At 38.1% G+C, this 25,099-nt stretch overlaps 1 protein-coding gene across 2 annotated transcripts in view; it reads right to left on the bottom strand.

Annotated features, from left to right (window-relative positions):
• Nucleotides 1-8,162: 8,162 nt before the first annotated feature.
• Nucleotides 8,163-25,099, bottom strand: part of LOC124790039 (glycerol-3-phosphate phosphatase) — a 65,408-nt gene continuing 48,471 nt past the window's right edge. For both annotated transcript variants that reach the window (XM_047257594.1, XM_047257595.1), the window contains 2 exons: nucleotides 14,252-14,393; nucleotides 8,163-8,407 (listed from right to left, as the gene is read on the bottom strand). In XM_047257594.1, the coding sequence (XP_047113550.1) occupies nucleotides 8,224-8,407; nucleotides 14,252-14,393 (326 nt within the window). In that variant the 3' untranslated portion in view covers nucleotides 8,163-8,223. The remainder of the gene's footprint in view (nucleotides 8,408-14,251; nucleotides 14,394-25,099) is intronic.

The raw sequence follows: 25,099 nt of genomic DNA on the forward strand, positions 1-25,099 counted from the left end.
GTAGCACCACATTTCTAAAGCTTCTACCCTCTTCTTTTCCAAACTATTTATCGTTCATGTTTCACTTCCACACATGGCTACACTCCATACAAATACTTTCAGAAACGACTTCCTGACACTTAAATCAATACTCGATGTTAACAAAATTCTCTTCTTCAGAAATGCTTTCCGTGCCATTGCCAGTCTACATTTTATATCCTCTCTACTTCAACCATGATGAGTTATTTTGCTCCCCAAATAGCAAAACTCCTTTACTACTTTAAGTGTCTCATTTCCTAATGTAATTCCCTCAGCATCACCCGACTTAATTAGACTACATTCCATTATTGTCGTTTTGCTTTTGTTGATATTCATCTTATATCCTCCTTTCAAGACTCTATCCATTCTGTTCAACTGCTCTTCCAAGTCCTTTGCTGTCTCTGACAGAATTACAATGTCATCAGCGAACCTCAAAGTTTTTATTTCTTCTCCATGGATTTTAATACCTACTCCAGATTTTTCTTTTGTTTTCTTTAGTGCTTGCTCAATATACAGATTGAATAGCATCAGGGAGAGGCTACAACCCTGTCTCACTCCCTTCCCAACCACTGCTTCCCTTTCATGTCCCTTGACTCTTATAACTGCCATCTGCTTTCTGTACAAATTGTAAATAGCCTTTCGCTCCCTGTATTTTACCCCTGTCACCTTCAGAATTTGAAAGAGAGTATTCCAGTCAACATTGTCAAAAGCTGTCTCTAAGTCTACAAATGCTAGAAACGTAGGTTTGCCTTTCCTTAATCTATCTCCTAAGATAAGTCGTAGGGTCAGTATTGCCTCACGTGTTCCAACATTTCTACGGAATCCAAACTGATCTTCCCTGAGGTCAGCTTCTACCAGTCTTTCTACTCATCTGTAAAGAATTCGTGTTAGTATTTTGCAGCTGTGACTTATTAAACTGATAGTTCGGTAATTTTCACATCTGTCAACACCTGCTTTCTTTGGGATTGGAATTATTATATTCTTCTTGAAGTCTGAGGGAATTTCGCCTGTCTTATACATCTTGCTCACCAGATGGTAGAGTTTTGTCAGGACTGGCTCTCCCAAGGCCGTCAGTAGTTCTAATGGAATGTTGTCTACTCCCGGGGCATTGTTTCAACCTAGGTCTTTCAGTGCTCTGTCAAACTCATCATGCAGTATCATATCTCCCATTTCATCTTCATCTACATCCTCTTTCACTTCCATAATATTGTCCTCAAGAACATCGCCCTTGTACAGACCCTCTATATACTCCTTCCACTTTTCTGCTTTCCCTTCTTTGCTTAGAACTGGGTTTCCATCTGAGCTCTTGATATTCATGCAAGTGGTTCTCTTTACTCCAAATGTAACTTTAATTTTCCTGTAGGCAGTATCTGTGTTACCCCTCATGAGATAAGCCTCTACATCCTTACATTTGTCTTCTAGCCATCCCTGCTTAGCCATTTTGCACTTCCTGTCGATCTCATTTTTGAGACGTTTGTATTCCTTTTTGCCTCCTTCATTTACTGCATTTTTATATTTTCTCCTTTCATCAATTAAATTCAGTATCTCTTCTGTTACCGAAGGATTTCTACTAGTCCTCATCTTTTTACCTACTTGATCCTCTGCTGCCTTCACTATTTCATCCCTCAAAGCTACCCATTCTTCTTCTACTGTATTTCTTTCCCCCATTCCTGTCAATTGTTCCCTTATGCTCTCCCTGAAACTCTGTACAACCTCTGGTTCTTTCAGTTTATCCAGATTCCATCTCCTCAAATTCCCACCTTTTTGCAGTTTCTTCAGTTTTAATCTACAGTTGATAACCAATAGATTGTGGTCAGAGTCCACATCTGCCCATGGAAATGTCTTACAATTTAAAACCTGGTTCTCTGTCTTACCATTATATAATCTATCTGAAACCTTCTAGTATCTCCAGGGTTCTTCCATGTATACAACCTTTCATGATTCTTGAACCAAGTGTTAGTTATGATTATGTTGTGCTCTGTGCAAAATTCTACCAGGCGGCTTCCTCTTTCATTTCTTAGCCCCAATCCATATTCACCTACTACGTTTCCTTCTCTTCGTTTTCCTACTGTTGAATTCCAGTCACCCAAGACTATTAAATTTTTGTCTCCCTTCATTACCTGAATAATTTCTTTTATCTCATCATACATTTCATCAATTTCTTCATCATCTGCAGAGCTAGTTGGCATATAAACTTGTACTACTGTAGTAGGTGTGGGCTTCGTATCTATCTTGGCCACAATAATGCGTTCAGTATGCTGTTTGTAGTAGCTTACCCGCACTCCTATTTTCCTATTCATTATTAAAGCTACTCCTGCATTACCCCTATTTGATTTTGTATTTATAACCCTGTATTCACCTGACCAAAAGTCTTGTTCCTCCTGCCACCAAACTTCACTAATTCCTAACTTTCACCTGTACATTTCCCTTTTTAAATTTTCTAACCTACCTGCCTGATTAAGGGATCTGACATTCCATCCGATCCGTAGAACGCCAGTTTTCTTTCTCCTGATAACGACGTCCCCGCCCAGAGATCAGAATGGGGGACTATTTTACCTCCGAAATATTTTACCCAAGAGGACGCCATCATCATTTAATCATACAGTAAAGCTGCATGCCCTTGGGAAAAATTATGGCTGTAGTTTCCCCTTGCTTTCAGCCGTTCGCAGTACCACAACAGCAAGGCCGTTTTGGTTAGTGTTACAAGGCCAGATCAGTCAATCATCCAGACTGTTGCCCCTGCAACTACTGAAAAGGCTGCTGCCCCTCTTCAGGAACCACACGTCTGTCTGGCCTCCCAACAGATACCCCTCCGTTGTGTTGCACCTACAGTACGGCTATCTGTACGTTGAGGCATGCAAGCCTCCCCACCAACTGCAAGGTCCATGGTTCATGGGGAGGGGGGAGGGGGGGGGACGAAATCTGAGAACAAATATTACAATAAAACACAAAACTCTTTTAGGATAGTCCAAATACCCTGCTTGGTAAAATAGAGGTGTGAAAAAACTTGGTAATGTGAGGGTTAAAGAAAGAAAATATGTACTACATTCATACAACTTACAGTTGGTACTGGCTTCAAAGTACCCTTGATGTGTTGGTGAAAATACATGTTGAAAATTGGTGGCAAGTATAAAACATCATCCAAAATTTAACTAAGTGCTTTCTCTGAAAATTATTTCAATCAATTAGTTCAGGAGCTCTGTAAATGGTTGTGAAAACACACTTGAACTTTTAACAACAAATAGTCCTTGGCAAACAGGGAGCATCATGATGGATACAGGTATTAGTGACTGCTACATCACTCAAGTGAGACTGAATACTGTAACATCCAAATTCACAAAAAATAAATGCAAAATAAATCTAAAAGCAAATAAAAATTTGCTTGGTGTGCACCTAAGAGACAGTCTCCATTCCTTCCAAACCAGTTATATAAGTGTAGACCAGATGTGGCTTCAATACAGAGAAGTAAAACCAATGACATTCATGAGATTGTGAAGAACTAAGCTGGGATACTTTTACTTCCCCTCTTGTTTTGCCTCCTTAAAATTCATTTTTTCACTTTTTACTAATTACCGTTAACACAAGTGAGTGTAATCTGCATTTTCATAAAAGAGAAAGGTTGGCCCTCAGTTTTAAAGAATACAACACCAGATCTACTTTTTGGCTTAGTTTTATGTATGTAATTGACTTTCTAATTTATTTTGACTATTCCTAGTTAGTATCTTTCATTACAGGGCAAAATCAGTAATTGTTTCACAACTTAAATTCTGCTGTTGACTTATAAGCAAATATAAAATTCTGTACTAATTATAAATACTAGTAATATTTAAGTATTTCTTTGGCCCTATTCGAAAACATGTAAGCAAAGTCAGCCAATTAATTCCAAAGTAATTATCAGTTTTGTCAAAAGTACTGTTTGCATAACTATTTTTATTAATATCATGATTTAAACAAATAATTCGGCCTAATTCTTGCAGTAGAAGAAACTGTTAAAAAGAACCAACTTCTCAATGTATTCAGTTAATTTAATGAGTTAAGTTTTAATTGTAATTTATGTAAATTTAACTTCGTACAATGTGTAGTTTCAGCACCTATTATTGTGATGATATACAAGGGCCCGATTTTAGGTTCCGAGACAGTCAGTCCACGGCCAAGTTTCAAACGAGGAACCTGTATTGATTAGATCAACAACAATGCATCCATGAAATAAGTGTAACACAATTAGGCCATGTGTATAACAAGGACAGTGACTGTTATTCTTCAAGAACTGTGTGGTTACTCATTGATGTTCAATAGTAAACTATTAATAAGGCTTATCAAAAGTTAAATAATAGTGCACTGGCCATATAACTGTGTATTATTGGGGGGGGGGGGGGGGGGGTGAACAGGGAAAGTAAAGTACTATGAAATGAAAATGTGCATCTGTTGGCTACATCATTTAAAGTAATCAGTGTTGCACTTCCACAACCCATTTTTCAGCCAATGTAGCAACGCAGTACGTTGACACCGAGGACAACAAACAAAGAAACAAAGCAGGGAAAGCCGTCACAAGATCTATACCAAATAAATTAATAAGAGGGAGAACTGACACCCCATTGTACAAAAACAGATCAGAAGACTGGTACAACAGCAACAAAACGAGCATGCCACATTTCAAAGATTGGTGATGTTATTAGTGAAGCTTAGAATTAAATGCGGTCTTGAACATGAAATGCATTTAATAGTTTCCACTACAAAACTCTGTCTCAAAATCTGGCAGAAAATCTAAAGACGTTCTGGTTTTGCGTAAAGTACACCAGCAGCTAGATGCAGCTTATAATTTCACTGAGCCGTAGCAATGGTAATGGTGATGTCACATGTGACAGTGCCAGTAATGAGAAGATACTAAACATGGTTTTTTTTTTTTTTAAATTCCTTCACCGAAGACAGTGAAGTAAATATTCCAGAATTCAATCAAGGACAGCTCCCAACACATGTAGCTTGGATGTAGAATCCTCGAGGTAGTGAAGTAGCTTAAAACACTTAATAAAGGCAAGTATTCTGGTCTAGATTGTATACCACTTCAGTTCATTTCAGAATATGCTGATATAATAGCTCCGTACTTAGCAATCATACACAACTGCTTGCTCGATGAAAGATCTGTACCTAAAGACTGGAAAATTACACAGGTCACGCAAATACTCAAGAAAGGAAATAGGAGTAATCCACCAAATTACAGATCTGTACCATTGACATCGCTTTATAGTATGATTTTGTAACATCTATTGTGTTTGTACATTATGAATTACCACAAAGAAAATGATCTACTGACACACAGCATGGATTCAGAAAATATTGTTCTTGTGAAACACAACTAGCTCTTTCCTCAAATGAAGTAATGAATGCTATTGACATGGGACCTCAAATTGTTTCCGTATTTCTAGATTTCCTGAAGGCCTTTAACACTGTTCCTCACAAGTGAATTATAATGAAATTGCGTGCCTACAGAGTGATCTCCATCATGCGACTGGATTCGTGATTTCCTGTCAGAAATGCCATAATTCATAGTGACAGAAGATCACTGTGAGTAAACATAAGTGATATCTGGCATTTCCCAAGGAAGTGTGAGAGGCCCTCTGCTGTTCCTAAGCTACATAAATGATTTAAGAGAGAATCAGAGCGGCTATCTTATATTGTTTGCAGGTGATTCTGTCATTTGCTGTCTGGTAAAGTTATCAGAAGATCAAAACCAATTGCAAAATGTTTCAGATTTAATATCTTTATGGTGCAAAAATTGGTAATTGATTCTAAATAATGAAAAGTGTGAGGTCATCCACATGAGTACCAAAAGGAATCTGTTACATTTTGGTTACACAATAAATCACACAAATCTAAATGCCATCAATTCAAATAAATACCTGGGAATTACAATTACAAACAACATTAACTGGAACAATGACATAGATAACATTGTGAAGGCAAACCAAATAATGTGTTTTATTGGCACAACACTTGATCCTTACCACATAGGATTAACAGAGGACATTGAAAAATTCCAGTGTAGGACGGCTCGTTTTATATTACCTCGAAATACAGGAGAGAGTGTCACAGATATGATACGTGAGTTGGGGTGGCAATCATTAAAACAAAGGCATTTTTCATAGTGGTGAGGCCTTTTCATGAAGTTTCAATCATAAACATCCCCACTTGGCCCTCCTGTACTGACAGTAGCATTATTGCTATATAGCAGTGTCTATGGTCTAGCAAGTCGCTGTTTGGTGATGGCTCTGTTAACAAATTACTTCTGCTGCACTTTGGCATATTTATGTCAACATACAGAGTTTTTAGTGTTCACACTGTCAAACGAACATCAACTTGGAACAGCATAACTCCATTGCTACTTGGTTTGCGCATTACCTCAGTTGCACTATTGTTCCTTTGAGCCTGATCTTTAGTGTCTATTGCAGCCATAAATTATCACTAAATTGGATTTCTCTTTTTTGCTGAATGATATGAGTGTGTTTAGCTGTCAGGAAATCTAACCCAAACATACCTTCATAGTTTTTTTTCTTTGTTCCTGTCATCCATATTTTTTCACCGTATTCATCTTGGCCTATCACGGAATCAATCATAACTTCTCCATAACTATGTACCTGGATGTCATTTAACCCTTTAATTGTACAGCATAACTGCCATCAGCTTTCTTCCAAGACTACATGGAACCCACATCCAAGAAATCTGATCACCTGCGTCGATTAGGAAACATATATGTTGCCCATGGTAAATCATGTTAATGAGCATACCTTTGAAACTGTCAACAGGAGAACTCACAGTAACTATAGCTTCTTGGGGGCATAAGTAGTGGTGGCTCTTCCATCCCCTGTCATTTTAACATACTCCTCTCAAAGCTCGCCGCTCTTGTCCTTATGTTGCTCTAACAGTTTCACACTGAGTCCTTCCATTCCATAGGAGAAACATTGACCCTCTCCTACAAGAAGTTTTCCTTAGTTGCATGTTCTCATGATAGCTGGTTCCCGAGTAAACTCTGAACAAATTACAATCCGGGTTGTAATTGATTTGAAATCTCCACAGCTCTTCAATAAATCAAACTATCATTTGTATTGCTTCTTCAAATGTCTTGTAATGTATCAGTCTAACTGCCTGGCCCAATTCAACCTGCAGCCCATTGAGAAATGTATGTAATTTTTTTGACTACCTTCAAATAACTCTGCCTTACTGTGTGAATGAGAAAAAGTTAGTAATAACTCTTCTAATGCAATCTGCAAAATGCTCAGTGGAGTCTCTATCCAAAATACACATGCTGTGGAATTTCTCCCTGTAAAACAATGTACTGTTGTGCAAGCGACTGTTTAAGTTCATTGTAGGTAGTTGCAATGACTGCAAGTGGCATCACGCATGATGAAATAGAGTGCATCATCTTGGATTTGCAGATTTCCCACATCTATTTTGTCTGAGTTGCTCTCCAGGATTCCGAAGCTGCTGCATTCTCCAGTTCATTAAAATACTTTTGAAAGATGTTTGCATCAGCTCTGTGCTAGTTCTACATTTGGATGTCATACATGGGCTTCTGCAAATAGTACTGACAACTGCTATACCTCTTGGAAGACTGTACATTTTCTTCCCTCTTCAGAAGTAGTGATTTGTAAAGGAGCACTGAGGATCCCATACCTGACAACATTTTATAAGAGATCTCATTTAGGATGAGCGGTAGTGGAGTGTGGGGTCATAAAAGGTGAGCAAGTGATTGATGCTAATAGCAATAGTCAAGTTAATTCAACATGACATTATTCTTACCGTGATATATACATACACAAAAGGGGTCAAGGTTTTGGCTGCCTGCCAACTTGAATATGGCACTGACGTCACTGGTGGTGACAACAACACAACAGACAGCTTTGATTCAACATGGACAGCTTTTATTTGCTACCAGCGGCCACATGTGGAATCAGATATAGTGGGAATCTGCTTGCTGAGTACTCCGAGATGAATGCTCTCACACCTTACTTATGTGAGCTCTTATTCTACATTATTTGCTGCATTATCTGTCTAGCACAATTCACATTAGTTACTCATTTACTTGCAGAATGTCATCTGTGCTAAATGGGTAAGGGAAACAATACTTGGAAAATAAAATAATGCTAATATTGCTTTAACATTAATTTATTGATAATAACATTTTTTTAAATTAATAACTGAACATATTGCCTACTTTGGTAATAGAGGCACAACATCAGCCAGCGTGTTTACATAATAATTGGGAACACAGCCCAAAATTTCTTTGTCATCAGACTTCTCCCATTGCTCAATGTCCACTAGGGATGACACTCCTGTGAGTACCATTAAAGTTTTGAAGCCACAGCGTGTTCCAAGAAGAATGTCTGTGTTTCCTCTGTAACAGGTTTCATAACTCAAATAATGTTTACAATGATACTTTTTTTGTATAATATAAACAACATAAAGAAATAGTAGCTCTCTCTCCTTTCACATTAATGATAATGATATCATTACACACCAACAAGTTTACTCCATAAGCTTTACTTCATAAGCATTAACGAGTACTACAAGAACCCACACAATTAAATAGTTTCCCTGTGCAGCTTCGAAGATAGTCTATGATGATTTACAATTTTACATGTCCCGAAATTGTGGTGTTGTTTTTTAAACATAAAGTGAAGTATTTTATCGCAGATGATGACACACACACTGGAGCAAAATATATTTATCACAGATGACAACACATGTAGTGGAGCAATATGTTTGTAAAGTGCCATAGGGCCACTCATGATTTAATTAGGTAACTTGCTTTCAGACTAAATGACAACTGGGGTTCACATCAAATTTTGAATTCCTATCAGGACTGTTATTCTTAATTCTAAAAGTTGAGAGTATTTGACTTTCATTACTCCTACATTAATTAATGAGAGTGTCATCTCAACGTTGAGCTAGGATACATTCTGACCCAACTTTCAAGGCACATCACTTTGTCAGCCTTGATGTAGGCTTAATTCCATTGCTCATATAATCCTGCTTTTTTGTGTTAATATTTTACCAATTCATTACTATACTATGATTTATTAAACAAAACTATAAGGCACAAAACTATTAGACACAAAAAGATGAATTTTACAGTCAAATGCCTCACACTTCGTATGACACAGACTTCCTTCTACACGCAAACAAGGTGATATTAAGAAGTTCACATAATTACCAAGAAAGAAACACGCTTTGTCCCTTTAGATTATTACAGTTACAAATTACGTATTTTTTAACAAATTAATATGGATAGATGCATAACTGAAGAAAGACTGTCATTTGTCTTTATTTCCAGGCAAAAATCATAGGAATGAAAGTAGTTTACAATGAAGGAAGCTAGCCTACAAAATGCTAGCAAATTTGACATATACCTGTAAACTGTAGCATGTGAGAGCTAAAATGTGTGAGCTTTGTATTAGTACTTAAGATTCCAACAGTCAGTTACCTGTTAGAACAATGCTAATTCTATTCTTATGTTTCATACTTTCAACAAAATGTAGAAAGTTCAGTAAAAAAATGGTAAATTTTACGCTGTAGGTGTAGTATTTGGTGATGCACTTTTCGAGTCCTTGGAAGTGTTGCATAGGTATGATCTTTCTAAGCTAAGGGCCAAGAAGATTGATTTACCATGGAGCAAAATGCTACAATACAGTAAGTGATTCTAGTTTTCTTGCAAAAGTAGATCCACAGACATAATGATCTGTTGTCTGTGATTTCTCTTATTCTATTGCGGCAAAGTTTTTCTGGTGGTTCAGGTCACTTTGGAGCCAATTCAGAAGAATGGCTGAATCACTTCATGCAGTCACCCATCAAATGACTGAATTGGTAGCCTGATAGTAGTGAGCAGCATTGCATCAAGTTCTGCCAGTAATTTTGGCAATGGCAGAGTAACTTTTGAGCCAGTCTACCTTGCTGCTTACCACATGAATACTAACAGTATTACAGGTTTCGTGCCTAAAGAGGAATAACGGTGTTATGTAGCCATTCAAAATTATAGCAGAAGACTTATAAAGTCTTTTACTTCTAGGCTCTATGTAAGTGAAGGCTATGCCTTCCCACAGTGTCTCAAAAATATGATGACCACTGATTTGCAATGTCAATGGGACAACAATGTTGTTGCGCAGAAATTGGCAAATACATGACGGGAGAATCACATTTTCTTGGGGTAGAATAAAGTATACTGCCTCAATCTTCCAATAAATAACAAGAATGTGCGTGTGTCTGATCGAAGTCAAAAGTCACCAGAACGGTTAGCTCATCACGTCATGTTGACCTGACCATCGTCACAAAAAAAAGCTACAAAATCATCCAAATACATTACCAGACATTAAAACTGCAACCCCATGAAGATGGCATGCAACAAATGTGAAACTGCATAAGTGAACTATATATTGAATATGCAAATGTTTTACATCTGAGCACTAACGCAGAAAGTGGGTAGAAGTAAAGCCATCAACATTCAATATACAAGGTGTCCCTCCTATGAGTTCTTGAACACATTTTCTCTCATGTTTGGACAGATATTTGCAATGTGTAACTGGACTTAGCCCATACAAATACTGCTCATCATGTCTTTCATCCAACACCCAGTGTTGACAGAAAGCATCAGTTTGTTTTCTGTTGCAAATAAAATTACTTTTAAAGTGGAATTTTAAATGACCATTCGATACAGCAGTCCCAAATGAGTCTAATATGACACCTGCTTTATTGGTATGTATTATCTGGGGCAGTAGAACATGACAAATAACCAGTACTCCTCCAATGACGGTAGCGTCCTGACTGCTACAACCACGCAACAGCGCTGTTCAGTCACTGATGTAGTACTGGTTATTCTCTACATTTTAGTCCCCCTGTTAATATACACTGATAAAACAAATATGGGACTCCTCTAATAAATGGGCCTGTAAAATTGCACTTTAAAAATAATTTTGTTTGTAACAGGAAACAAATAGATGCTTCCCACTCACATTGGGTGTTGTTTGAATGATGTGATGAATCACATTTGTTTGAGCTGACTAACTACACACTGCAAACACTAAATTGTAAATATGTGCCAAAATATCAGAGAAAATATGTCTCGCAACTCTTAGGGGGGATGCCTGGTACAAGGAGAGTAAACAGTGGGTTTCTCATTCATAATTTGGATTAGAGTGTGGATTGCTTTCGATAAGATTACGTTTTGCCTCAGGTAAGAAGAAACTTTTACTGGCATACACTGGAATTTAACAGCAGTAGGATTGTGGCCTGTAGATATGGTGCTTTATCATTTCACAATAATGCTGCTCACATGCAGGACATCAATGGCCCACACAACTGGCATTCAAGACGACAGACATATTTGCTTGGCTGTGCATGACTATACATCCACGTCAAGGACCTTGAGTCAGGAAATGGACATGTTTACTGCAACACAAGTATCCACACAGACAATATGACAATGTCTAAAGGGCCACAGTCATCTTCTGAAAGTCCGAGTGTATAAGTGCAATTTTGTTAACCGTTATCCTTTGTGGTATTGCAATTTCAAGGACTAGCAATGTGTATTTTGTGGCTGTCAAGTAGAGTGTTGACCTGCATGCCATCCTCAAGCCATGTAACCAGTTCTTGTAGTGCTGATGTTGGAGGATGAGATTAAACACAAATTGAAAAGGATAGTGACATAGTGTATTACAAGTTCATCAGCAGTATGACACTCAAAACTCATCATGACATTCCCCTGTCCCTGTGGTGGCAGCAATAAAGCTATAACAAGCTGCTGACAATAAGCAGCATGCTCAATATGCCTGGCATGAAGTTACATCCCACCTACTTAATATCGACACCACTGAGCAGTCCTCAGCTTTTGCACCAAATGTCCACATCATGCCACTGTTAAAGTCAGAACTGGTAATATAAACTAATTGTAAGCTTTCTTTTTTAGGAAGATAGGAAGCTTTATTTTAAAAAACCTATTTAGTTTTCCATAAGCATCCCAAGAAAATTTTACTTTGCTATTTATTTCTTTTACTGATCGTCCAGCTGTTGTCTTAAAGTGCCCTAAATAAGAAGACACTATCAAAACGAAGTTTTAGGAAAATGACAGCACATGAAGGAGTAAGCAGTGCAGTATTGGGAACATCAGCAATATTTCTAGGTTTGGGAATATTGAAATAAATGTTTTTTTTTCTGGAATGATACATAATTTTTAATGACTTTCAAAACCTGTTGGATAAAGTTCAGTGATATAATATTTTTAAGGATTTGCAGTGCAATATTTGAAAAAAATTTCTAATACAAATGTCAAGGCAGGTCACAAAATTCTTTTTCTCTTTTCCACTGAAGCTGTAAATATTGTTGAACAGGTGTGGATACTAGTCTCTCTCTCTCTCTCTCTCTCTCTCTCTCTCTCTCTCTCTCTCCAGCTTGTATTAGAAAAATTAATAATAAATTAATTTTATAGAGGGACAGACAGGTCATTGTGGCATTATTATGTGCCCAAAATGGTTTCTTGATGCCATATCAATTGAGGTTTTTACTTTGGGGAACTAAGAAAAAAAATAGTGCTCCAAATATACACGATGACACTGTTGAAACCCATGGCCACATTCAGACAAACTTGTTCTTCACTCTCTGCGTATTGACAATAAATCATTTGTGTTGTTAGTAACTGTTACTTACCCCATATTATTTTTCTGCTACTTTTTATGTGTTGCTATATCTAATTACTGAAAACACATTGAAACAACAATGTATGAGGTTGTTATGCTGGAATAAAACATATTTTGGAAGTTTGTAGGTGTGTTTGTCACTGTTTTCCCACTTGAAGGAACTGAAGTGTTTAGTTAACTTGTTAAAACAATCCATGAAATTCAATTTTACTTCAAAATTAATGAAATGTAGTGCATTATTTTAACAAATAGAAAAAGCTACACCTAGAGCTGGAATCAAACTTGTGAATTTGAGTATTCTGATGCAAAACCCTGTCCACTTCAATTACAGGCCAACAAATCAACACAGCATTGAACAATGATACATTTTGTGGATGTGATTACAATGTTGCCAAACTGCCACCCTCTGACATCCATTTCCTCTACAGTGGTCTACTTCTGTACAGCTGAATCTTAATGATTACAGGGTGCAAAAACTGGGTTTTTCTTGTGATACTGTGGAAAAAATCCATAACACTTTCATCAAAATTCATAACCATTCACTATGTGATTAAAAGTATCCGGACACCTATTAGTGGACATTAATATGGGGTGTGTCCACTCTTTGCCTTTATGATGGCTTAAACTCTGTTGGAGACACTTTCAATAAGGTGTCTGAATGTCTGTGGAGAAATGGCAGTCCATCCTTCCTAAAGAGCTGTAACCAGAGAAGGTAGCTAGTGATGTTAGACACTGGAATCCAAAGTGATGTCAAAATTCTAACTCACCCCCAAAAAAGTTTCACTGAGTTCAGATTGAGATCCTGGGCATGCCAGTCCATTTAATTTATGTGACCGTCCACAAACCACTGTCTCACAGATCTGCTGCTTCTTGATAGGGTGCACTGTCATGCCGATACAAACAGTTATCTGTGAACTGTTCCTTAACTATATGCAGCACACAATGCTCCTATATTTAGGATTTCCTTAAACACAATAAGAGGTATACACCCTAGCCATGGAAAACACCCCCCATATTGTAACACAACCTTGTAGCTACGTCTTTATTGGCACTAAACATGATGGTGTTTTCCAAGCATCACACAAACACAAATCACTTGTTTCCAGTCATCCACTGTCCAGTGGCATCTATCTTTGCACCATATCAGGCAGTGCTTAGCATAGACTACAGAAAGGTGTGACTTATGAGGAGCTCCCCAGTGTTCAGCTGGACTCCTGGTAACACTTTGGAATTCCTTCTGCTGATTTCATATGATTTTAATGTCCCTGATGGATCTGTTACTCAGGTGATACCCAATGTCTAGTTGACGACTGAAGTCACTTAGCTCTCCTGACCAACCATTCTGCTGTTACTGGTTCTCTACTGACAACACAATATACTCCACCTCCTTTTATATTGGTGGGTCTGCCTCTCATGACATCTTGTTGTCAATTTTGCATTACATACAAGTGTCCACACACTTTACTCAGAGAGTGTGTTATATCAACTAAACAAACCTCTGCCTCCTTTAGAACTAATGACAAATACAGGGAGTTTCGTTAAGAAGCACTTACCTGTCACCAATCATTAGCGTTCTTTGAGGATTTATGTTGTGCTTCTTGATAAGATAATCTCTGATGTAGTCTCCAGGCTTTCCAATGACTTTTGGTTTACGTCCTGCGCAGCATTCTACTGCTGCTACTATACAGCCAGCACCTACGAATTACAGCCACTTTTAATAAGGGATGCTAGTTTTTCTTTTTTTCTTAATACTTATAAAACAGTTCTTTTGTCCAACTCAGTTACACTACCATAACAAAATATCTGCTAGAACTGCGAAGATATACTGTAAATGCTGCAACTGAAACAACAAAGTGAACAAGGAAACCACGAAATGAGCTGAATTGATATTTAATATATCGTGCATAGAAAGAATACAAGTGAGGCACTAGCTCAGTTCTAAAGCATTGGGGGGGAAAACCAGCAAAAGTATATAAATTTAATATTTTAGAGAAACCCCAGAAGAACTGAACCAATTTCACCAGACAATGATTGGAACCCTGCTCCTTTTAAATAAGCATCTGAAACCTTTAAGCACTGAGCATTTTACGCAACTTATAAAGAAAGCATATTAGAAGACTGGTATCAGCAACACACATCCATAAATGAACTCAGAATGTATAAACTTACCCCTACTCAAATCAACACACACAAACACTACACCACTGAGTGGACTTAGAAAGCACATATTTACTGTTAAGTACATCAAAGATAGTAATATGATTTACATCTCCTACCACTTGCATGGTTAAAGGTATACTAGGATCTTTCCTCCAGAAAGTACAGCTCTTGTAGACACAATGAACTGTACTCATACTGTCAAACAATCTTTGGAACTTCCTTCGTGACCATGACAAAGTACTTGAAATTTATAAGGGCATTCAAAAAGAAACAAGCAGGAGGCATAATTACAGAAACCATTACCTGTACGTTGGAAGTATTGACCCTGGCTATTGAGACACTTTATACAAGGCAGTGAATGGCTGTCTCATAAAATTCCCGGGGCTGCGATGTTAACCACTTCTGCATGTACAGCTGGACGTTGTCATCTGAGATGAATCGTTTGCCCCTCAGAGCCTTTTTAAGCGGACCAAAAATGGCGTAATCACAGGGAGAGAGGTCCGGACTGTGTGGAAGGTGGCTGAGAACCTCCAATTTCAATTTATGCAGGAGTGCCACGACTGTGTTGGCCATATGAGACTTTACATCGTCGTGAAGCAGAATGACCCCATGGGTGAGATTGCCTGGAAGTTCTGATTGAATCGCTTGACAAAGGGGTGGTCAAGGTTTGTGAGTAATGCTGGGCATTCAGTGTTGTCCCGTGCTGCGGAAGTGAATCAGAAGGGGGCCATGTGGGTTAAAGAAGAACATCAGCATAACCTTTCCTGCACTCATACGGATGATGACGTCCAGCTGTACGTGCGGAACTGGTTAACATCGCAGCCTCACGAACTTTATGAGACAGCCATTCACAGCCTTGTGTCACAGTGGGACAAGTGTCTCGACATCCAGGGTCAATAATACAGGTACTGGTTTCTGTAGTTATGTCTCCGGCTCATTTCTTTTTGAATGCTCCTTACATTTGTCCAACTTCATATGTTGCAACCTAGCCAAGAGGCTGTACAATCAGACACAATTTCTTCCCTGCATCAAATATTGGGACCACAACACCATTCAAAATTTCTCTGTGAGAGCATAGTGCAATGGGCACTGTTGACCTGGCACATCATTTAACCTTTGCGAAGAGCAACTTCTTCCTGCATTTCCTTGTAAAACAAAGTACATAATTCTGCCCATGCAATAGGCAGATCCAACCATGTTGTCACTGATGACACTTTACAGCAAATCTTTTCTGGTGACAATACACTTGACCAAAATGAAGGTCTTCAAATTCCCACTGGTGGCAGTTGTGAAGACTTCTTATATTATAATGAAAATCTGAACAAGTAGGGGGACATTCAGACTACTGGAATAGGAGCATGAGCTTTAACATGCAATCAAAATATTGTTTGTCTTGTACAATAATCTACTTTCAAAGCATAGACCTCTTGCACACATTAGGGATGCAATCCAAGTTATGGCTTTGCTGCTTGTTGAAGATGTTTTGAAATGGTGGAGCACCTTTATGTCCAATTGCAAAGACCTCTAGCTCCTTCATTAACCTATATATGCCTTTTTCGGATGTAAGTAAGTGCATTTGTTTCACCAAGATGGTAGTTCACACTATTGTCTCAGTGAAAGAATGTTGACTTGCGAGGGGAGGTCACGACATTCGGATCATAGATTTATTTTAAAAATTGCACACATTTAGTAGTTCATTAGGACAACATTCCCCCATGAACCATGGACCTTGCCGTTGGTGGGGAGGCTTGCGTGCCTCAGCGATACAGATGGCCGTACCGTAGGTGCAACCACAACGGAGGGGTATCTGTTGAGAGTCCAGACAAACATGTGGTTCCTGAAGAGGGGCAGCAGCCTTTTCAGTAGTTGCAAGGGCAACAGTCTGGATGATTGACTGATCTGGCCTTGTAACATTAACCAAAACGGCCTTGCTGTGCTGGTACTGCGAACGGCTGAAAGCAAGGGGAAACTACAGCCGTAATTTTTCCCGAGGACATGCAGCTTTACTGTATGATTAAATGATGATGCTGTCCTCTTGGGTAAAATATTCCGGAGGTAAAATAGTCCCCCATTCGGATCTCCGGGCGGGGACTACTCAAGAGGACGTCGTTATCAGGAGAAAGAAAACTGGCATTCTACGGATCGGAGCGTGGATTGTCAGATCCGTTAATCGGGCAGGTAGGTTAGAAAATTTAAAAAGGGAAATGGATAGGTTAAAGTTAGATATAGTGGGAATTAGTGAAGTTCGGTGGCAGGAGGAACAAGACTTTTGGTCAGGTGATTACAGGGTTATAAATACAAAATCAAATAAGGGTAATGCAGGAGTAGGTTTACTAATGAATAAAAAAATAGGAGTGCAGGTTAGTTACTACAAACAGCATAGTGAACGCATTATTGTGGCCAAGATAGACACAAAGCCCATGCCTACTACAGTAGTACAAGTTTATATGCCAACTAGCTCTGCAGATGATGAAGAAATTGATGAAATGTATGACGAGATAAAAGAAATTATTCAGGTAGTGAAGGGAGACGAAAATTTAATAGTCATGGGTGACTGGAATTCGTCAGTAGGAAGAGGGAGAGAAGGAAACATAGTAGGTGAATATGGATTGGGGGGAAGAAATGAAAGAGGAAGCCACCTTGTAGAATTTTGCACAGAGCATAACTTAATCATAGCTAACACTTGGTTCAAGAATCATGAAAGAAGGTTGTATACCTGGAAGAATCCTGGAGATACTAAAAGGTATCAGATAGATCACATAATGGTAAGACAGAGATTTAGGAACCAGGTTTTAAATTGTAAGACATTTCCAGGGGCAGATGTGGATTCTGACCACAATCTATTGGTTATGAACTGCAGATTGAAACTGAAGAAACTGCAAAAAGGCGGGAATTTAAGGAGATGGGACTTGGATAAACTGAAAGAACCAGAGGTTGTAGAGAGTTTCAGGGAGAGCATAAGGGAACAATTGACAGGAATGGGGGAAAGAAATACAGTAGAAAAAGAATGGGTAGCTCTGAGGGATGAAGTAGTGAAGGCAGCAGAGGATCAAGTAGGTAAAAAGACGAGGGCTAATAGAAATCCTTGGGTAACAGAAGAAATATTGAATTTAATTGATGAAAGGAGAAAATATAAAAATGCAGTAAATGAAGCAGGCAAAAAGGAATACAAACGTCTCAAAAATGAGATCGACAGGAAGTGCAAAATGGCTATGCAGGGATGGCTAGAGGACAAATGTAAGGATGTAGAGGCTTGTCTCACTAGGGGTAAGATAGATACTGCCTACAGGAAAATTAAAGATACATTTGGAGAGAAGAGAACCACTTGTATGAATATCAAGAGCTCAGATGGAAACCCAGTTCTAAGCAAAGAAGGGAAGGCAGAAAGGTGGAAGGAGTATATAGAAGGTTTATACAAGGGCGATGTACTTGAGGACAATATTATGGAAATGGAAGAGGATGTAGATGAAGATGAAATGGGAGATAAGATACTGCGTGAAGAGTTTGACAGAGCACTGAAAGACCTGAGTCGAAACAAGGCCCCGGGAGTAGACAACATTCCATTATAACTACTGATGGCCTTGGGAGAGCCAGTCATGACAAAACTCTACCATCTGGTGAGCAAGATGTATGAGACAGGCGAAATACCCACAGACTTCAAGAAGAATATAATAATTACAATCCCAAAGAAAGCAGGTGTTGACAGATGTGAAAATTACCAAACTATCAATTTAATAAGTCACAGCTGCAAAATACTAACGCGAATTCTTTACAGACGAATGGAAAAACTGGTAGAAGCGGACCTTGGGGAAGATCAGTTTGGATTCCGTAGAAATGTTGGAACACGTGAGGCAATACTAACCTTACGACTTATCTTAGAAGAAAGATTAAGGAAAGGCAAACCTACGTTTCTAGCATTTGTAGACTTAGAGAAAGCTTTTGACAACGTTAACTGGAATACTCTCTTTCAAATTCTGAAGGTGGCAGGGGTAAAATACAGGGAGCGAAAGGCTATTTACAATTTGTACAGAAACCAGATGGCAGTTATAAGAGTCGAGGGGCATGAAAGGAAAGCAGTGGTGGGGAAAGGAGTGAGACAGGGTTGTAGCCTCTCCCCGATGTTATTCAATCTGTATATTGAGCAAGCAGTAAAGGAAACAAAAGAAAAATTTGGCGTAGGTGTTAAAATTCATGGAGAAGAAGTAAAAACTTTGAGGTTCGCCGATGACATTGTAATTCTGTCAGAGACAGCAAAGGACTTGGAAGAGCAGTTGAACGGAATGGACAGTGTCTTGAAAGGAGGATATAAGATGAAAATCAACAAAAGCAAAACGAGGATAATGGAATGTAGTCAAATTAAATCGGGTGATGCTGAGGGAATTAGATTAGGAAATGAGACACTTAAAGTAGTAAAGGCGTTTTGCTATTTAGGGAGTAAAATAACTGATGATGGTCGAAGTAGAGAGGATATAAAATGTAGACTGGCAATGGCATGGAAATCGTTTCTGAAGAAGAGAAATTTGTTAAGATCGAGTATAGATTTAAGTGTCAGGAAGTCCTTTCTGAAAGTATTTGTATGTAGTGTAGCCATGTATGGAAGTGAAACATGGACGATAACCAGTTTGGACAAGAAGAGAATAGAAGCTTTCGAAATGTGGTGCTACAGAAGAATGCTGAAGATAAGGTGGGTAGATCACGTAACTAATGAGGAGGTATTGAATAGGATTGGGGAGAAGAGAAGTTTGTGGCACAACTTGACTAGAAGAAGGGATCGGTTGGTAGGGCATGTTTTGAGGCATCAAGGGATCACAAATTTAGCATTGGAGGGCAGCGTGGAGGGTAAAAATCGTAGAGGGAGACCAAGAGATCAATTCACTAAGCAGATTCAGAAGGATGTAGGTTGCAGTAGGTACTGGGAGATGATGAAGCTTGCACAGGATAGAGTAGCATGGAGAGCTGCATCAAACCAGTCTCAGGACTGAAGACCACACAACAACAACAATAGGACAACATGAAGTGCAAGTAGTATGGCATATTGCTTAGGCAATTCCGAGAAAATCGCAAGAGAAGTTTAAGGCATCAATGACAGACCAGTGTGTTGCAACCCTGAACACAAGATGGTGGCAGTCATGTGGTTAGTGTTCAAGCTCCATAATTAGTGGATTTCAGGCTCTAACCCCGCTAATGGGATTCCCCCCCAACACTAATCATGTTATTTCCTACACATTACATCTGAAAGGTAATATGACGACGATACATGTGTATTTGGACAAACTTTTATCAAATTTACAATGTTATTTGACTGTTAACTAATTTTTATTATTACAACAAATGTTATGTGACTTTTATTTCCACAGGCAAGTTAAAAACTTTATCAAGCACCTTCAAAGTTCTTTATATTAAATTGACAACGAACAAGAAAATGCTTCTGAAAATGCTATTACAATACATTCAATCGTAAATCGCCAACTTTTGGCACCAACATTTATGAAAATGTTAGGTAATTTATGGATTGCATCCAAACTGTTGGAAGAGAGAGAAATTTTCCATAATGTCGATGAGCACTGTTTTTCCTTAGAAACTCTGAAGATTCCTTGTGTATATAGGAAAAGTAGATTCATTTGACATAGTAGATGCCGTTTTAATTTATATTTTCCATGTGTGTATGGAAAATATCGTCCTGCAACTTGTAATGTACAAAGCACATCTGATGATTAGTCATACTTACCCTAATATTGTAGAATATTGTTACTCATTGTATTATCGAATAAAGTTATTTACATCTTTATTTATAGATGTTTGACTTGGTCTTTCCAAGTCTATCCCTCATTCCTGAAAAGGGTGTATGCATGTGGAAGCATGCAGGTGCAAAGCAGTTCTCGCTACATCATCCGCTGACAGATATAATGAAGTTTGGAGATCACAACAGGCATACATTTTCAGGAAAACTTCATGCATCTGCTTGTTTACTTATCGATAATTATAAATATAATATTTATTGTGATGATAAAATTTAGCAAAGCTCCAGCAAATACATGTATATTTTCATCAAGTTACCTTTCAAATGTAATATGTATGAAATAATACAACTAGTATTGGGAAAAAAGCATGGGCAGTGTTCGATCCAGCAATCCACTGATTATTGAGCTTGAATGTTAACCACAAGACTGTCATTTGCTCAGGGTCACACCACTGACCCATACAACTTCTCTTGCGATTTTCTTGAAATCGCCTAAGGAGAACACCTTAGTAAATTCATATTATGTTGTCCCAATGGACTACCAAAAGTGTACAAAATCTGAAGTAAATCCTTGATCCAAACATCATGGTCACCCCTTGTTAATATGCTTTGCCATTTAAATTAAACTGTTTGGGCATTTACTTTTCACATAAGATCTGTTCCAGATCAACCCATTTCCACCACTATATTAATCTGTATGCATTATACCATTCCTGAACAGCACAATTAGGTCATTAACATGGATCCAATGTAGCATAAGGTGCTTAAGGTCAAACCTCAAAACTAATTAACTTAATCTTTTATTTTTATAAAATATATTTATTATCTTCCTGAAGCATGGCAAACAGCTTTTTAGCTGAACATAGTACCTTCAGATCATTTTATTTAAAAAAATTAACTAAGGAAGGTCACCATTCAAAAATGGAGATTGAGCAATGACATACAGCAACTAACACACTACCTTAATAGCTACCTCAACTCTTTTTGCAACATATACTGATTTCTTACCTGACTATAGTCAGCGACCATAGAGGGCTGAGTGGGACACAATAGCATCTGCCAGTCACACCCACTAAATTGGTGATCCCTTGATGCCTCAGAACATGTCCTACCAACTGATCCCTTCTTCTAGTCAAGTTGTGCCACAAATTTCTCACTCCCCAGTTCTATTCAATACCTCCTCATTAGTTATGTGGTCTACCCATCTAACCTTCAGCATTCTTTTGTAGCACTACATTGCGAAAGCTTCCATTCTCTTCTTGTCTAAACTCTTTATCATCCATGTTTCACTTCCATACATGACAACACTTCACACAAAACTTTCAGAAACGACTTCCGGACATTTAAATCTATACTCGATGTTAACAAATTTCTCTTCTACAGAAATGCTTTCCTTGCCATTGCCAGTCTACATTTTATATCCTCTCTACTTTGACCATCATCAGTTACTTAGCTCCCCAAATAGCAAAACTCATCTACTACTGTAAGTGTCTCATTTCCTAATCTAATTCCCTCAGCACCACCCGATTTAATTCAACTACATTCCAATATCCTCGTTTTGCTTTTGTTGATGTTCATCTTATATCCTCCTTTCAAGACACTGTCCATTCTGTTCAACTGCTCTTCCAGGTCCTTTGCTGTGTGTGACAGGATTACAATTTCATCAGCAAATCTCAAAGTTTTTATTTCTTCTCCATGGACTTTAATTCATACTCTGAATTTGAAAGAGAGTAGTCCAGTCAACATTGTCAAAAGCTTTCTCTAAGTCTAGAAATGTAGGTTTGCCTTTCCTTAATCTATCTTCTAAGACAAGTCATAGGGTGAGTATTGCCTCACGTGTTCCAACATCTCTATGGAATCCAAACTGATCTTCCCCAAGATCAGCTTCTACCAGTTTTTCCTTTTGTCTGTAAAGAATCCATGTTAGTATTTTGCAGCCGTTACTTATTAAACTGATAGTTTGGTAATTTTCACACCTGTCAACACCTGCTTTCTTTGGGATTGGAATTATATTCTTCTTGAATTCTGAGGGTATTTCGCCTGTCTCATGCATCTTGCTTACCAGATGGAACAGTCTTGTCATGGCTGGCTCTCCCAAGGCCATCAGTAGTTCTAATGGAATGTTGTCTACTCCCAGGGCCTTGTTTCGACTTAGATCTTTCAATGATCTGTCAAACACTTCACGCTGTATCATATCTCCCATTTAATCTGCATCTACATGCTCTTCCATTTCCATAATATTGTCCTCAAGTACATCACCCTTGTACAGACCCTCTATATACTCCTTCCATCTTTCTGCTTTCCCGTCTTTGCTTAGAACTGGTTTTCCATATGAGCTCTTGATATTCATACTGGTGGTTCTCTTTCCTCCAAAGGTATCTTTAATTTTCCTGCAGGCAGTATGTATCTTACCCCCAGTAATATATGCCTCTACATCCTTACATTTGTCCTCTAGCCATCCCTGCTTAGCCATTTTGCACTTCCTGTCAATCTCATTTACGAGACGTTTATATTCCTTTTTGCCTGCCTCATTTACTGCATTTTTATATTTTTTCTTTTCATCAATTAAATTCAATATTTCTTCTGTTACCCAAGAGTTTCTACTAGCCCTCATCTTTTTACCTACTTGATCCTCTGCTACCTTCACTATTTCATCTCTCAAAGCTACCCATTCTTCTTCTACTGCATTTCTTTCCCCTGTTCTTGTCGAACATTTCCTAATTCTCTCTCTGAAACTATCTACAATGTCTGGTTCTTTCACTTTATCCAGGTCTCATCTTAAATTCCCACCTTTTTGCAAGTCCTTCAGTTTTAATCTCCAGTTCATAACCAATAAATTTTGGTCAGAGTCCACATATGCCCCTGGAAATGTCTTACAATTTAAAACCTGGTTCCTAAATCTCTGTCTTACCATTATATAATCTATCTGAAACCTTCCAGTATCTCCAGGCCTCTTCCATGTATACAACCTTCTTTCATGATTCTTGAACCAAGTGTTTGCTATGATTAAGTTATGCTCTGTGCAAAATTCTACAGGCGGCTTCCTCTTTCATTCCTGAGGACATATAGAACCAAATTTACATAATTTATAAACTGATGAGGCACATAACTTTTCTTCCGTAGGCTAAGCAACAATTGTACAGAAAGGAGGAGCCTCTGGTCACAAATTTAAAATCAAATTAATCTGCCAAATTATGAAAACAGTGGTTCCATACATAAAAGAAGCAGAAGTAGCTATTTCTATAGATGTCAATTATTAAAATTCATCTCAATTGACATACAGCAATAGAGTGACTAGCAAATAATGTAAATAAAGCTGTTACAAGAATGAATATATTATTCATATATTATAATATGTTTATATGTTCCCTCACTACACTTTATCCACTATTCAGCTTAGTATTATATTTGAAATTTTACAAATTACAGATTTTTAACATAATTTTTTTTTTTTTTTGGTTAATAGTACAAAATATATTTTGGAGAGGTTTTTTCTCTTTGTAGTCATCTTTTAGCTTTACAGCACTTTGTTGCTAATCACATTTTGCACACAAGATTCCTATTCTGTGTGCACATTTTCTATACTTTTATAGAGGTCATTGATGGTACTGTTTCTGCAGAGACCTATATGGCACTTCTTTCTCAGCTTTTGTGCCCCAACTTCATGTTCTGCCAGCTGTGCTCCCACAATGTTTCTTCCTTGAAGTATTTCCTTTCTACCAAAAGCTCTGTAACTGTGCCGCTTACCTCATCCAAGATGTCATTTGATCGATCATTAAATCTTTACTTTGCCCTGTCACACACAGTAACAACTTCTTTGTTTGCTTTCACTTCACGATGCAAAGTGCTTAGAAGAATAAAACTTTTGTTTTCTTTCCATGACGTACAGGCAAGGTGCAGTCCCTGTTGCCCATCAGTGACAGGACACTGGTGAAATATATTTTGGTGCTGCACTTCTTCACCTCATCAGAGTTCTTCAGAGGTCTTTTAACAGACCTGGTTTACTGTCTTCCTTCTCCTGTATCTTGTTAGCTGGATGACGAGACATAAAGAAGTTGTCTATCATCACATTTCTTCCTTGGTTTAGACAAGGCTCTATCTGGTGTAGGAGAATTTCCTCTCCTACAGGGCGAATTCCAGGATCCGTGTTCTTACTGAGGTATGGGAATCACTTCATACACACTTAGCCTCTATCTCAACAACAATTCAGAAACTGACACAACTCTTCTCTGGGTTACTGGGAACAAATTGGGTGAACCTGTATTATTTTTTACATTTCAAACATCAAACTTATTGGTAAACAGGTGTCAACTAACTTTAATTTTTCATTGAAACTTAACTAAGCATTGGTGCCATGTTGTTGTGTTATTCAGTGTAGCTGACAATTCATTTTTAGTGTATTTATCACAAAACAATATTGTATAGTACAGTATCCAGAACAGAAATGAAGGAGGGATCATTTTGACCCTTTCTGCACTTTTAGTGTCAACTTCTTAGATAT

Source organism: Schistocerca piceifrons, chromosome 3, assembly GCF_021461385.2.
Source record: "Schistocerca piceifrons isolate TAMUIC-IGC-003096 chromosome 3, iqSchPice1.1, whole genome shotgun sequence".
Classification (NCBI taxonomy): domain Eukaryota; kingdom Metazoa; phylum Arthropoda; class Insecta; order Orthoptera; family Acrididae; genus Schistocerca; species Schistocerca piceifrons.